A 14,986-nucleotide genomic window follows, 5' to 3' on the forward strand; every position below is an offset into this window, starting at 1 on the left:
TCCAGAACCTACCTGGAATCATTGGACGCAAGGCGGGAATACACCCTGGAGGGGGCGCCAGTCCTTCACAGGGCAACACAGACACACACACACTCACACCTACGGACACTTTTTGAGTATGAGTATGTATGAATATATAAATTTAATACATTGTTGAGGTCAGGTATATAGTTATATACACCAATCACCATTAACATTGTTTCCTGCTTTCTGTGCTCACTGTTAATTTTTTCATCTTCTCTTTCCATACAGGTGCACTTTGTCTGTACAGATGGACTGTAATCCATCTATTGCTCTGCATACTTGATTTTTCCTCTGTTTTTCCATGGTCAAGGCCCCCACAGAATCACCACAGGGCAGGTTTGATTTGGTTGTTAGGTGTGGTCATTTTCAGTGATGCAGTGGATCAGACAAAACAGTGCTGCTCTGGGTTTCAAATTCTCACTGCTGGACTGAGAATATCCCAAAAGTTTTAATGTTATGGCAGACTGATGTATATACATATCATCGTTGTCCAAAGAAAAAACACACATAGGAGAAGGAAAACTTTCAATGGAAGTCGATGCAAAAAGATTTTATTCCAAGTAACGGAGCATTGGCCACAGCTGCTGTGTTCAAATGATGTAGTAAACTAGAAATCCACAACAATTGATTTTTTTTTCTTTGGACAGTGACAATATATTCTGTGAATTTTTAACATTTATTACATACAGCATAAACGCAAATGACACAAACAAACACATCTGAGCTTTGAATCTTCCTTTATTTGAATTCCAAAAAAAAAAAATATTTAGCAAAGGTTTTTGAGAAAAAGTGAGGATTAGCAACAGAAAAACTTACTTCCACTTAGAGAAGTTGCCAAGAACATTCTTATTAAAAAAAGTAATATATATAAGCATTAAGCATGGAGTTGCACTAATATTAGGATAAATAATACATGATATTAATATTAATTAATAATTACTGAACTAATTAAAATAAATAAAATCACTTAATTCATTAGTAATGATTATATCCATGGTAACGAGTTCAGTAAAGCATCGACTCTCTGCATTTGGCTGTTGAGTATCATTTTTAAATGTTATCCATTACCTAACCAATAGCTAATCAATCATTCATTAAAAGGATTTCCCCCAACAGCTTGAATAATTCTAGGGTTAAATTATTTACACAGGAGGTGATAGGAACAAGACAAGTGAAGCTTCTAACAGCTCCTCACTGAAAGTTTCTGCATGAAAGCTGTATATTAACATTTATAATTCTGAAGAGGTTTTACAAAAATGAATGAAAAGAAGATGAGTAAAAGTTATTGACCATGAAAAAGCAGGCAGAGCTGGAGGCAGAATTGTTGTCTTGACATTTCCTCTCCCATTTCTAATTCCTTATTACAGTGTAGTATCTTTACATGAAACCATTTAATAATTTCCTAAATTAAAGTCATGCTGATCACCCAGTCCTAATCTTGATCAGGGTCACACAGCAGCCATACACCAGAGAGAGGAGGAAGAGTATGATGAAGGCAAACGCCATGTTCCAGTTCTCTTCGGGTGTGTCCTCTGCCTTGTATTCAGACATGTTCTCATCAATATATAGCGTCTTCAACATCATTTCTGTCAAAAAATAGAGAAAATGAGTAGCAGTTTAGCAGTAGTTTTTGAAGCCTTTGTTTATTTTAGTGTGAAAACGGTTTCAAATTATTTACTTCCACAAAAACAAATGTGCAAAAATGGCCTGTTTTGATCTTTTCTGATGGTGTGAAAAACCTGCATTGGCTAGCATAGGGCATAGTGATGGGCAGTGGGGAGGGCACAGAGTGTGGGGTCAGTTGTGTTTATGTTTGTTTATGGATGACTGTGGCATCACCGGAGATCATTTTTGCATCAACGCCTGATGATTGGGCCAGCACTTTAAACAGACTTCTACCTGATGGAAATAGTCACCTGTTTTGGAGATTTTGCGAGTAGAGATGCCGCTGACGTGCTGCACCTGGCAGGTGTATGTGGATCCAGGCGGCCAATCAGAGGCCAGGATATGCAGCTGGCTTTTAACACTGAATTTCCCATCAGGCCCTTTGGCAGGGCTAGAAATGTTGAACGTCTTCTCCACAGTCGATCCGTCCAGCAACCATGTGATATTGACTGCAGATGGGCTGTAGTTAAATACTAGGCACACCAGCTCATCTCGAGCCTGCAGGATCTCCACTGATGGAGCAGAGGTTATCACAGAGGCTGGAGGACACACACAGCATAAAGTTTACTCACAGTACAAATTCATAGCAATGCAAAGTTAAAATAATAATAATAATAATAAATATATTACTCAAGACTAAATATTTTTAGCGTAATTTGAAAACAAAGAAACTGAATGGTTTCCTTAATAACTGTAATACAATTAATTAGTTTTAAAGGCAGAGGTTAATACACTAACCTGGAAAGCTTCAACTCACCATATACATTGTCCATTTTTTTGGTAATTGGTTCTTTGGAAGACTCATGCTTTACGACGCAGGAGAACGACCTGGACTCTTGTCTTGTTTGAGGTAAAAACAGTGCACTGTGCATGGATAATTCTTTTTCAGGAGAATAAATGCTCACTGGACTGTTGATAAAATTTTCCTTATCAAGTTTCATCCCGTCCTGCTCCCAGTATACAGAGATATCAGCCGGATAGAAGCCAGTGACAAGACAGAGAAGAATGGGTTTACGGGAAGTGGACAGGTCACTGTCGCTGGGTGGGATTATTCGGACAGTGGGAGGTTTAGGATCTGTGTGGGGCAATGCATTAACAGGGTTCAGATTTATTATTTAGTATCAACAAAAAAGAGTGAGAAATAGTTTTGTTTGATTTGAGCACTTGCCTCTGACTTTGGAGATGTTCTGAAACTGTACTCTTTCAGAGCACCGATGTTTGACCTCGCAGAACACACAAGTGTATGAGTTCCACAATTCGGATGATAACTCTAGGCTGCTTTGGACACTCTGGGTTCCATTGGGGTGGTCCTTAAGGGATCCTTGGGAGACTTTATTGGGGTTTATACCTTTGCCTTTCCAAGTTATAGAGAAGTCCTTGACACTGTGGCCTATTACCAGACAGGTCAAATGCATGACATTTTGGGACCTACTATCACTGAGGGAGGGACCCAACAGATATACATCTGCCAAATATGTGGAAGGTGAAGTCACTGGGAAACAAAGGAAAAGAACTGAGTTATAGAAAGGGGTGGTTTAAAGGAGCTGTCCCATCACCCCAAGATCAGAAGTCACATTTCTTACCGGCACAATCACTGATTTCCTTCTGGGAGGTTTTCTGACCGTCAGTGATTTTGCAGGTAAATTTCTCCCCTTGGTTCCATCTATTCAGCGGTGCTTCTATTTCACTGGACACTTTCATTTGTCCATTTGCTTGCATTGTGACTGGAAGATGATGGATTTTCACAGATGGATTGAGCCATTTGATTGATGGGTTAAATCCAATTCCGGAACACAGAAGTTTCTGTGGCTCTGATTTAACATTCCCTGTGCTGGGAATCACAGAAAGCTCCATAGAAGGATCATCTGGAAAGAAGATGAAACTTTCATTTCATTGCATTAAAAAGATTGCAGTTGGAGACTTCTAAAATGATTAATTATTAAACTTAAAGCTTATAATCTGTATATATCTTTGCTCTGAAAGTGATTAGGTGCATGCAGTGAATGTAGAGCAAGGGGTGTCTCCAAATGTTTTGACTGATTGGGTGGCCCACACTTCCATGTTTTCTGTTTCAGTTCCTATGTGGCTATCTCAGCTTTTCACAGCTGCTGATTTCTTGTTGTCAGTCAAACTGCCCCAGAGTTCCATCATGTCTGGAGGAGTGTTCACAGTGTCTCGCTGGAATATAAAAGTGTCAGTGTTTTGGTTTGCTTGTAGAAGATGCACAAGAAGAAGCGTGTATGAAATATGGACTGGAATTATATAAAGAGTCTGGTTTAGTCCTCACCCACGAGCACTGACTCAAAGAGATATGTTCCCAAGTATTAGGGAATAAATGATGTATGAACCAAAATGTTTTCCGTAGAGCTACAGCATGTTGTGTAGTTGTAAGAGCGAAGAACTTATCAGACTGTTAAAGTTCAAAAAGTTCATATTATCAAAAAAAAAAAAAAAACATTGTGGACAAAAGCATGTAGAAATAAGTGTATTGATTAAAGAAGGAAAACTGAGCATAAATCGCTAAAAACCAGAGTTTCTGCTCCTCACACCTCAGTGCTGGGCACCTTGCATTTGTAGGGAAAAGAGGTTCATTCTCATTTAAAAATACAGGCGCTGAAGTCAGCCATACTGAACAGGGCTCTATAGACAGTATGAAAACATTTCTGTGGAGTTTGATCCTTTTGGTATTTTGACCAAGACAGGTCACAAAAACAATTAAACAATTCAGGCTTTATCAGCTGCTAAGATGAAACTTTTCTTACCATAAATACGTCCAGTGTGTTTTGATTCCCATTTCCTGGAAGGGCTTTGTCGAACTTCACAGCTGAATATGAAGTCTTTTTTGTGATAAGCGTCGGGAACAGTGATGCGTGTAATCAGTTGCTCCTGGCCTTTGGGCAGATCCACCTCCTGAGATGGAGGTAGTAAAGTTGTGTTGGCCCTGAAGGTGACAGCATGCAGACCAAAGGGAAGATCTCTTGCAAAACATTCCAGAACATTCTTGTCTCCACTTGGATTATCTACAAAAGGCCTTCGAATCTCCACTATTGGACGTTTCTCCGAAGACCCTTAGGAAAAGCAGAACATCATTAACATTCACTGTACAAAAATACTCCTTCTTAATATTTTCTCCAGGGTTTTATATGCAGCTAAAATACTGATATTCACCTTATTGTGTACGCGATTCTAATATATGAACATACACACCTAAACTATTTTAAACGGTCTAAAAGCAGAAATGTTTGCAGAATAACACTTTGCACTTGATAGACTCAGATTTATCAGTTTGTGGATTCGCCACAAGATGGTGCCCTTAACACTTATGTGATTCATAAGAGCTCCAGTGTTTAGCTCCAGTGACGCTGTGTGTCCTTTCTCTTGTGTAAGTTAGACGAAGGAATGAGAATTTAATTTTGGCTAAACCTTTGGCTTACACTGTTGTTTATAATTGTTTATAACAATTTAAAATCACTGCTGCCTAACGTGGGGCGGTGGGGTGGCGCAGTAGGTAGTGTCGCAGTCACACAGCTGCAGGGTCCTGGAGGTTGTGGGTTTGATTCCTGTCTGTGACTGTCTGTGAGGAGTGTGGTGTGTTCTCCCTGTGTCTGCGTGGGTTTCCTCCGGGTGTTCCGGTTTCCTCCCTTAGTCCAAAAACACACGTTGGTAGGTGGGATGGCAACTTAAAAAAGGGTCCATAGGTGTGAGTGTGTGAGTTAATGTGTGTGTGTGTGTGTGTGTGAGTTGCTCTGTGAAGGACTGGCACCCCCTCCAGGGTGTATTCCTGCCTTGTGCCCAATGATTCCAGGTAGGCTCTGGACCCACCCCGACCCTGAATTGGATAAGCGCTTACAGATAATGAATGAATGAATGAATGCTGCCTATTGTCCACTTTTAGATCATCACCTCAAACACAGTTTATCTTTCATTGCTTACTTCTTCAAACCAGGGTCTCCATCATCTGAAAGTATTCATAATAAGGATATTGTACAACTTCATACATTTCTTACCTACAAAAGAAACGGTTTCATAATGCCTTGACTGGTAATGTGGATGTTGAACTGTACACGTTATATTATTCACATTTTCCCATTCATTTGCAGACAGACGCAGGGTGCTAATGATTTGTTTAATTTTTCCACTGGTTCCATCTTCCTTTGTTTCAGCGTCTTTCCACTCAGTTTTACCCGAATTCCACAGAACCTTCGAGTTAGGAAGAGCTTCGACCACACAAGTAGCTGTTGCTTTATCTGAAGTGCCGGTAAGGGATACAATACGAGGTTTGTCCACACGAATCCGGGGTATGAATACGGAATTAGCTGAAATAGTGAAAAGATGAACATAGAGTTAGTGATTGTGGAAGACAATGTGTTCTCAATTCACAAGATCACAGTGTAAAATATGTACATGATATAGTCAAGCACGAATATCATCGTCATTATCATCCCCACCACCATCTTTTTTTGCTCTTAATCCATTTCAGGGTCGTGGTCAAGCGTGTATATCAGGCATGTTAACCCCGTTCACTCTAGACTGAATCTGTACTAATGTTTGTTATACGTCACAGCTGAGATGTTAATTTATTTGTAATTAAGGACTTCTATCAATCCATAGAATGCATTTCACCAGTGTGAAAACCAGTGTGGTGCGGCACGGTGGCCGCAGCAGGTAGGTGTCGCAGTCACACAGCTCCAGGGGCCTGGAGGTTGTGGGTTCGATTCCTGCTCCGGGTGACTGTTGCCGTGTTCTCCCTGTGTCCGCGTGGGTTTCCTCCGGGTGCTCCGGTTTCCTCCCACAGTCCAAAAACACACGTTGGTAGGTGGATTGGCGACTCAAAAGTGAATGTGTGTGTGTCTGTGTTGCTCTGTGAAGGACTGGCGCCCCCTCCAGGGTGTATTCCTGCCTTGCGCTCAATGATTCCAGGTAGGCTCTGGACCCACCACGACCCTGAACTGGATAAGCGGTTACAGTTAATGAATGAACGAATGATTTCACTAGCAGTTGGGACCAACTCGACAGCACTTAGTCATTTCAATAACAACTAGAAAAGTGCATTCCATGAATAATAATAATAAATGTCCTCATGTTGCTTACCTGCAGGATTACTGATGTTCTTCTGCACGTTTTTGGAAAGGTCAGTGATTTGGCAGGTAATTTCCATGCCTTTGTTCCATTCTTGCAGCGGTGCTTGTATTTCACTGGACACTTTCATTCGTCCATCATTTTGCATCATGACTTGATAAGGGACATCTTTCATTTTTTTAGACTGGTTGTACCATTCGACATTTGGCTTAAACCCAATTCCGGAGCATAAAAGTTTAGGTGCTTCTGGGTTAATGGCCACTGTACTTGGAACCATTGAGAGCTCCACAGAAGCATCGCCTGGACAGAATTTAGCACGGAAAGTTTGCAAACATAGATTTATAGGGTTATTCAACACTTATTGCAAAAACTTGTTATTCAGGAAATAATACAAAGTATTCAGATTCACACTGATACAATCTTTACCAGTCACTGTTCCAACAGACTTTGATTTCAGTTTCCTGGAACATTGTACAGACATTGTATGGAAGCAAATCTGTCTCATCAGACTTTGAAATATTACCACCTTTGAATTTGTAGCACTGATTTTTTTTTGCACTGAAATTATGACTCTGAATATAACTGCTCTTGAATTGAACTCGTGAATTTTCAAGAACACGTTTTCACTGTTATTATTAAAGGTTAATAAATTCAAGCTCAAAAAAAATTCAAACCATGTATTTCGAAGTTGCTCATATTCGGTGTACGAAATTCAGACACCACAATACGAGTTACAAAAAACTCAGATACACATCCGGGTCACCAAGGCTGAGCAATCGATTCATTTGGATTTTCTCTTTCACCTTAAATGGTGCAGTAGTTGCATTCTGTCGCCGCTAGATGTCGAAATACGACCACAACTTCCACACCGTGGAAAAACTACACGTTTAGCTTCATTCCGTGGATATTATCTCTGTATTTTCAGTGTCTCAAAAATCTGAAAGGCTCAGTGAAGACACAATATAACAGACTATTGATGTCCTGAAGATGAAGAAATGTTACTGTGGAAATGTTGTGTAATGGCCCTGTGAACAGAGCATGTGACATGACAGAATGTGAACTGTGGGGTTTATGTCCTATGGCATTTTTAATTTTTTTAATTGTCAGATTATCAAGAATCTGAAATTGATTTTACAGAAGGTTTAATACAAATATAAAATCCCAAAGTGCAGAGTTTAATTCATAAAGTTGTGTTTGTTTAAACCCTGAATGTCTGTGTGTATATTCACAATGTCTGGTTATTTCTAATATTATAAATATTTATATAGAAATTTGTGTTTGTAGATTATTTATTTGTTGTAACAATGCTTCATGGCAATACATTTGATATAATTGAAAACCTGTTAATTTCCCTTTTCAATGGTGCCACATTTGTAAGGAACATGCCTTTGTGGGAGGAGCAGTAGAGCTGAGTGTGTGGGTTGCACTCATGAAAAAATTGCCAAATCCTCTCTGCCAAAGACAATTACACTGTACAACCTATGTTTATAAGTCATTTCTTCAGTTTTATTTGTATAAGCTCAATTTCTTAGTGCTGTTCAAGTGAAAGTCAAATGTACATATGTTTAAATATGTTTAAAACGACAAAGGCTTTCATGGGGTCACACGACTGTATCCCCACAGTTCAGGTTTCCACATTCTGTCAAATCACATGCCGTTTTAACAGTGCCATGACAAAAACTCCACAGTGAAATTTCTTCATCTTCAGGGCATCAATAGTCTGTTATGTGTCTTCAGTGAGACAGTGAGGTTCTGAGGCACTTTGAAAATACAGAGATAATATCCGCGGAAGGAAGCTAAACGTGTAGTTTTTCCACGGTTTGGAAGTTGTGTTCGTATTTCGCCATCTAGCGGCGACAGAATGCAACTACTGCACCATTTAAGGTGAAAGAGAAAATCCAAATGAATTGATTGCTCGTCCTTGGTGACCCGGAAGTGTATCCGAATGTTTTGTAACTCGTATTGTGGTGTCTGAATTTCGTCTACCGAATATGAGCAACTTCGAAATATATTGTTTGAATTTTTTATCTGAATTAATTAACCTTTAATAATAACAGTGAAAACGTGTTCTTGAAAATTCACGAGTTCAATTCAAGAGCAGTTATATTCAGATTCATAATTGTGAAACCAAATATTCAGAGGTGGAAATCTGAAGACTTAAATTCAAAAGCAGCAAAATTCAGATGCATAATTTCAGTGCTACAAATTCAAAGGTGGTAATATTTCAAAGTCTGATGAGACAGATTTGTTTCCATACGCTGTTGTCCAGTTTTTTAAGGATTTAAACAACTCAGGTTTTTTCTACTGGGAAAAAAACAAGTGTGCTGAAACTTTTCTCACCATAAATATGTCCAGTGGGTGTTGATTCCCATTTCCTGGAAGGGCTTTGTCGAACTTCACAGCTGAATATGAAGTCTTTTTTGCGATAAGTCTCGGGAACAGTGATGCGTGTAATCAGTTGCCCCTGGCCTTTGGGCAGATCCACCTCCTGAGATGGAGGTAGTAAAGTTGTGTTGGCCCTGAAGGTGACAGCATGCAGACCAGAGGGAAGATCTCTTGCAAAACATTCCAGAACATTCTTGTCTTCACTTTCTTTATCTACAAAAGGCCTTCGAATCTCCACTTTTGGAGTTCCCTTCCAAGGCTCTGAGGAAAGATTTAGTCCAATGTTGTATTTATGGTATATTTGCAGAGAATATAAAGCACCAATATAAAACATACATTAGCATAAAAATGGTCTGCTTTGATTTAGACCCATGGGTTTATTTATAAATATCCCAGAGAGTTTATTGTATTATTATGTTATGTTTATTCTCATGAGAATATAAAGGCTTTAGCCACCAAAAAGATAGATATTCAATGTATTTGTACATGCTTCTAATATATGGATATGCACAGTTCCAATTATTTTTTAAACACCCTAAATACAGAGATGTCTCTTCAGTAAATATTTATTTAGATTCAAAGCACCTTGAATTGAGTCTAGTTTATAAATCAATCACCCTGTGCAATCTGAAGATTCTCCACAAGAGTGTGCCCTTAACACTTAGATGGTTCATTAGATCAGTGCTGGGCATCAGTGCTTTATTTTGTGTAAGTTACAAGAAGGAACAACCCTGATATTTTGGTTATATTTTTATATTCTAAATTCTAATCAATTATAATATTTAAAAATCATCGCAGCTTAATGTCCACTTTTACATCATCACCCCTTACACTGTTTACCTTTTATTGCTTCTACAAACAAGTGTCTCGATCATATGGAAATATTGTTAATGATGTTATTGAATGATTTCACACTTTTCTTACCTATAAATTTGACATGTTCCTCAGTATCGTTCTGGTAGCATGGATGTTGAACTTTACAAATGACAGAATTTGCACTTTCCCATTGTGCCACTGTTAATGTCAAGTTTTTAATGATTTGTTGAGTTTTTCCGCCGAGTCCATCATCCCTCTCTTCAGAGGTGTTTGGCACCTCTTCACTGTCCAAAAGCCACAAAACATTGGCGCTGGGAATAGCATCAACCACACATGTAGCTGTTGCTGTTTGTGAGACTTTTGTAAGGGATGCAATGCGAGGTTCCTCCACACGAATGCGTGGCTTGGACATAGAAAAAGCTGAAATGATGAAAAGATTCAGATAGATAATTGTGTCCTGAATTTTACATGATTACAGTGGAACCAAGGCTAAGTTTGTGGTATCTGTGAACACATAGCATTACAACACAGGAGGGTAATTATTGTCCATTTCAATTACAAAGTATTTACACACCCAGTTTCTGTATAAGATCTGACATTCTGTAAAATGAAAAAAAAGTGATCTGTGATTGGCTTAGTTTCTGGAACTTTATTTCAGAGGCATGTTTAACTCTGGGTGACATCACCTTTCCATTTTATTAAACTTTATGAAAAATGTTGAAAAATTGACTGACGGTGCTGGTATTTTCAGAGTTGTTTTTAAATGGTGCTGCAGTGTTCCTTACCTTTGCAGATGCTCCACTCTTCCGTTTGGCTGGTGGTACCTCGAGAAGCCTTGCAGGTGTATGTGCTGTTTGTATTCCACTGTTCTTTTTTTACGTGTATTTCACTAATTTGAGTGAATGTTTCATCCTGACTTTTGTCTTGACTTTGGCTTTTTAGCTTCTTAACAGGGCTCCCACTCAACTTCTTCTGATCAACAAACCATTGCAAATTTATGCCTTGTTCTGGATAAAAGCCCTCCATCAAACACACCAACTTTATACCGCTCTCGTCCACTGTACTCGTCACAGTGATGTTAGGCTCCACAACATGCACAGCTATAAACAATGAGATAAAAAAAATATGTCCTGTAAATTCTGGCAATACTAGAAAAAATAGATATAAATTAAAGTATATTTTTAATCACAAAAGAGTAGCAATCAATATTTATGGATGTGTTTGTTCATTATTTTCACATTTGTCTTTAAAGTTCCACTCACTTGAGATGTAGAACCCAATTGCTTTGTAGTCCCTGAATGAACCAGTTTATGCTCCACAGAGCGGGTCCCCCACATGGGCACAAATGAAGTGTTACCTTACATTTCATATTCTTCATATTTATGTTCACATATTTAGTTTCATGTTCATGTTCTTTATTTCACTTTTATTTGACTATTTTTTGCCACTCACAGCAGCGAATACATAACAAAGAGAAAGCACCAAAATGTTGAAAAATATTATTTCAGAGTTAACTCATTTTATTTAAGCCACTAATAATGAAATATATAAATAATTAATACTGTATTGACCATGCTGTTTTTCTAAGTGAACACATCCGTGCTGGGAAAGAATAACAATATAGTTGACTTTTATAATACGTATTTATAATAAAATAACAATTAACCCATCAGCCAAGTTCAATTAATTAAAAGATAAAAAAGAACGTCCATAATTCATTTCAAATCAGAGTGAATCAGCCGATGATATTTAATGTAGCAGTTATTAATTGTTATATTTAATTAATTATATAAATTTTATAGTAACATTTATTATAAATGATTTTTGAACATTTTGAACATCCAAGTAAGGGTTATATAGCATATGGAAGATACAGCAATGTATGACTTTTGCATGCTTTTACAATGGCACATCTTTGTAGACTTTATCAAGAAAATAATGCAAACAAATTTTCGTTAGTGGCTGGAGTTATAATTGGGACGGCCTTTTCTCTGGTTCTCATTTGTGGTTTAAAGTGGACAGGCTTCAGCGAGCAGAGCATATGGCATGTGGAAGCATTAAGCAACGGAGCACAAAAATAACCAGAATTTATCCCCATAAGACCCTCAAAAGCAGAAGTGAGAGGCCAGTTGTTTCACAGTGAAACATCTGCAAAGGAAGCAGCTGTGTATTTGCATGTGTGTGTGTAATCAGTTATGCAACTGTTGTTTCTCTTACCTACTGGTTATTGTCCAGGGACTTTTTCTCAAAGGGCTGGGTGCCTTTGATAAATATTTAACCAAATAACCAGACATTAGATATGTTTAGTTCTCATTAAAGCTTTTTAATTAATGTTGAAATGCAGAAAAAATAATCAGACAATTAAGATTTTACATATGACAATGATTTTTGACAAAGGTTTAGAGATTTATTGATATATTTATTTATGTTATTGTCACGGGACACGAACAAACAACATAAAAACGTTAATGAAGTGTATTTACACATATAAAACCCACAGAAAGTGAAAGGTGGTAGAAGAAAATAAAGACAATGTTGAAAATGATTTCCATCTTTCAGCTCATTTCACCTGAAATCAAAAATTCTATAGTCAGATAAGGATATACACAATGTACCTAAACCACAGTGGTATTAATTAAGAAAATAAATGAATTAATAATTCCTTCACATTGACTTTTGCTATGTTAAATATTTGCCATTCTCAGGTCTCTGTCAGAAGTATTGTCTAAATATATTGTTATATATAATATATAATAAATATAACAATTTTGAATATCATTTTTTATTGCTTTTTCATGTTTTTTTACAGAATTTACATACACCTTTGACATTGACAAATGAAACAACAGAAGTGCTTCAAAAATACACCCATTACAGCCTTCTTCACTTCACATTTACTTATATACTTTGAAAGTTAGCGGTTTTTGTTTGTTTGTTTATTTTGTTGCAGTTTATATTAACATTGTAATTACTGGTGATGTATTCACTGTTCCAGTTTGATTACAAGAATGTAGCTTGTATAAATATCCATGTGTATCACCTTTAGTTGTAAATCTGAAATGGATACAAAAAATGCTGTACAATTTAAATTAAGCAGTAAGAGCGATTGTATCACCGTTAATTACATGGATGCTTTGCGTCTGGTCAGTGTTTAACCAAACAGTTATTAGAGACTGTTAGGGACTATTTTTGGAGCTTACACTTACATTTGCATTTACTTAAAGCAACACTAGGTAATCATTTTACCTTAAGATTACAGCCTCAAAATCATTGTGATCCTCCACTGACCTGTAATAGGGAGAATAGAGGCTCTTTCATCACTACTCTGGGCTCAGCACAGCAGAAACTGCTTTATGTTACTTTTGGAGGAGGGTAGGAAACCAGCTGCTTCCCACCCTTGATTTCAGGACACTGCTGTAAAAGTAAAATACACTCTGCAACTGTAGGGGGAGCCCAAAAGCAAAAATCCCAAATCTTACCTAGTGTTTCTTTAATGCTCAAAATTACATGAAGTCCAATTCAGCCCTAAAACAAATCCCTGTAATAGACCGCCAGTGGTATAAAAGTCCCACCTTGACAATAGTGGCTCCAATGCAGTAGAAGAGGGTGATGAGGAAGAGGAAGATAAAGGTTAATGCAGTGTTGGCCATGTTACCGTCCTCAACTTCCGCTGACCAGTCATAATCTTTCAGCTGTTTCCAGAAGACATCTGTCAGGTAACTGCATTTCATGTTCTCTACAATACAAACACACACACACACAATGTTTATAATAATAATAAAAAAATAAAGAACATATATATATATATATAATCAGAACAGTTTTACCTAGTGCTGGGCAATATGAGCGCAAATCATTATCACAATTAATTGTACATTTTACCATGATTACGATTAATGAACGATTCTTTTTGTGTTTGTATTTTCTACCCACATAGTTCATAGACAAGGCTTGTACTGTAAACATGCTCCAGTATTAAAACTGGGATATTTTTTCTAATGTTGCTGGGAGCTTGTTCCTCTCTTGTTTTTTGAGCACTGTTTATATTTGGTGTGTGATTGTGCTTTAGGTGCTGAAACTGTATTATCTCGGTGTTTACAACTGACTTCTTTTTGTTTAGTGTCATCTCAATTATAGCCAAAACACAGCACATCCAAACCACAGGCACTGTGTTTTTCTTTGGTACTAGAGACATTCAGTCGGCCTCAGCATTCAGGTTCTCCGCCATATGGCAGGTAGGGTCAGAATCATGTGATTACAGCTTGGTAAAGTGGTTTTAAAGGTACAGTATATAAACATACAGTGGGGACATAACAGAATAAAAATAATAGATATAATTGATATAGACAAGATTATGTCAATTAGAGGTTTTGAATGTCAATTTTAATTAATTAATAACAATTAATTGCCCAGCTCTAGTTTGACCAACTCCTAGTTTCTGCACTCACTAGACTGTAGTCCATTTGCTACTGTCCAGTTTTTAAACCTCTTAAGTCACTGCTAGACTGAGAATAGTCCACAAACCTAAAGTAGAGGACTAAATAATGACTGTGCAGCCACTGATGAGTTGTGTCTGACTTCATATCTTTACTCAGTTTCTCTGACTACAGTCTGTAATTGTAGAGCTACAAAGAGCTGCTTTATGGTCAGTGGAGCTGAGAGAATGGACATTGAGTGCAGAAATAAGGAGGAGGTTGTAATTTTATGGCTGATCGATGTATAACCACCAATGGAATACAATCTCCAAACAGTAAAAACCCTCGGCATAAACATGAACAAGTGACATGGGAAAAAAAGGTTAAAGAACGTCCTCTACCAAGAACAGAATTGAATATATCTTTCATTCTTTCATTTTGTATTAGGGGTGTTGGACAATAACTGGAGCAGTTTATACTTTGCTAAGTAAGGAAATCTTACTTCATTTCTGCCATATTAATGCAATGAAGTACTGATGGGCACAAACTACTGTTTACATACTACATTTTTCATTTATTTATTTTTTTGGAAGCTGAACATG

The 14,986-nt window shown here is 37.6% G+C and overlaps 1 protein-coding gene across 1 annotated transcript; it reads right to left on the minus strand.

The window, feature by feature from the left end:
• Positions 1–831: 831 nt before the first annotated feature.
• Positions 832–11,057, minus strand: ighd (immunoglobulin heavy constant delta). The gene is made up of 11 exons (XM_066641451.1): positions 10,755–11,057; positions 10,078–10,389; positions 9,109–9,414; positions 6,781–7,068; positions 5,697–6,005; positions 4,452–4,757; positions 3,273–3,554; positions 2,858–3,181; positions 2,447–2,764; positions 1,941–2,228; positions 832–1,610 (listed from the first exon to the last, which is right to left on the minus strand). Exons 1-11 carry the CDS (start codon positions 10,993–10,995, stop codon positions 1,447–1,449), a joined length of 3,138 nt encoding a protein of 1,045 aa, XP_066497548.1. The 5' UTR covers positions 10,996–11,057; the 3' UTR covers positions 832–1,446.
• Positions 11,058–14,986: the final 3,929 nt, after the last annotated feature.

The sequence above is a fragment of the Hoplias malabaricus genome, chromosome 13 (genome assembly GCF_029633855.1).
Source record: "Hoplias malabaricus isolate fHopMal1 chromosome 13, fHopMal1.hap1, whole genome shotgun sequence".
Lineage (NCBI taxonomy): Eukaryota > Metazoa > Chordata > Actinopteri > Characiformes > Erythrinidae > Hoplias > Hoplias malabaricus.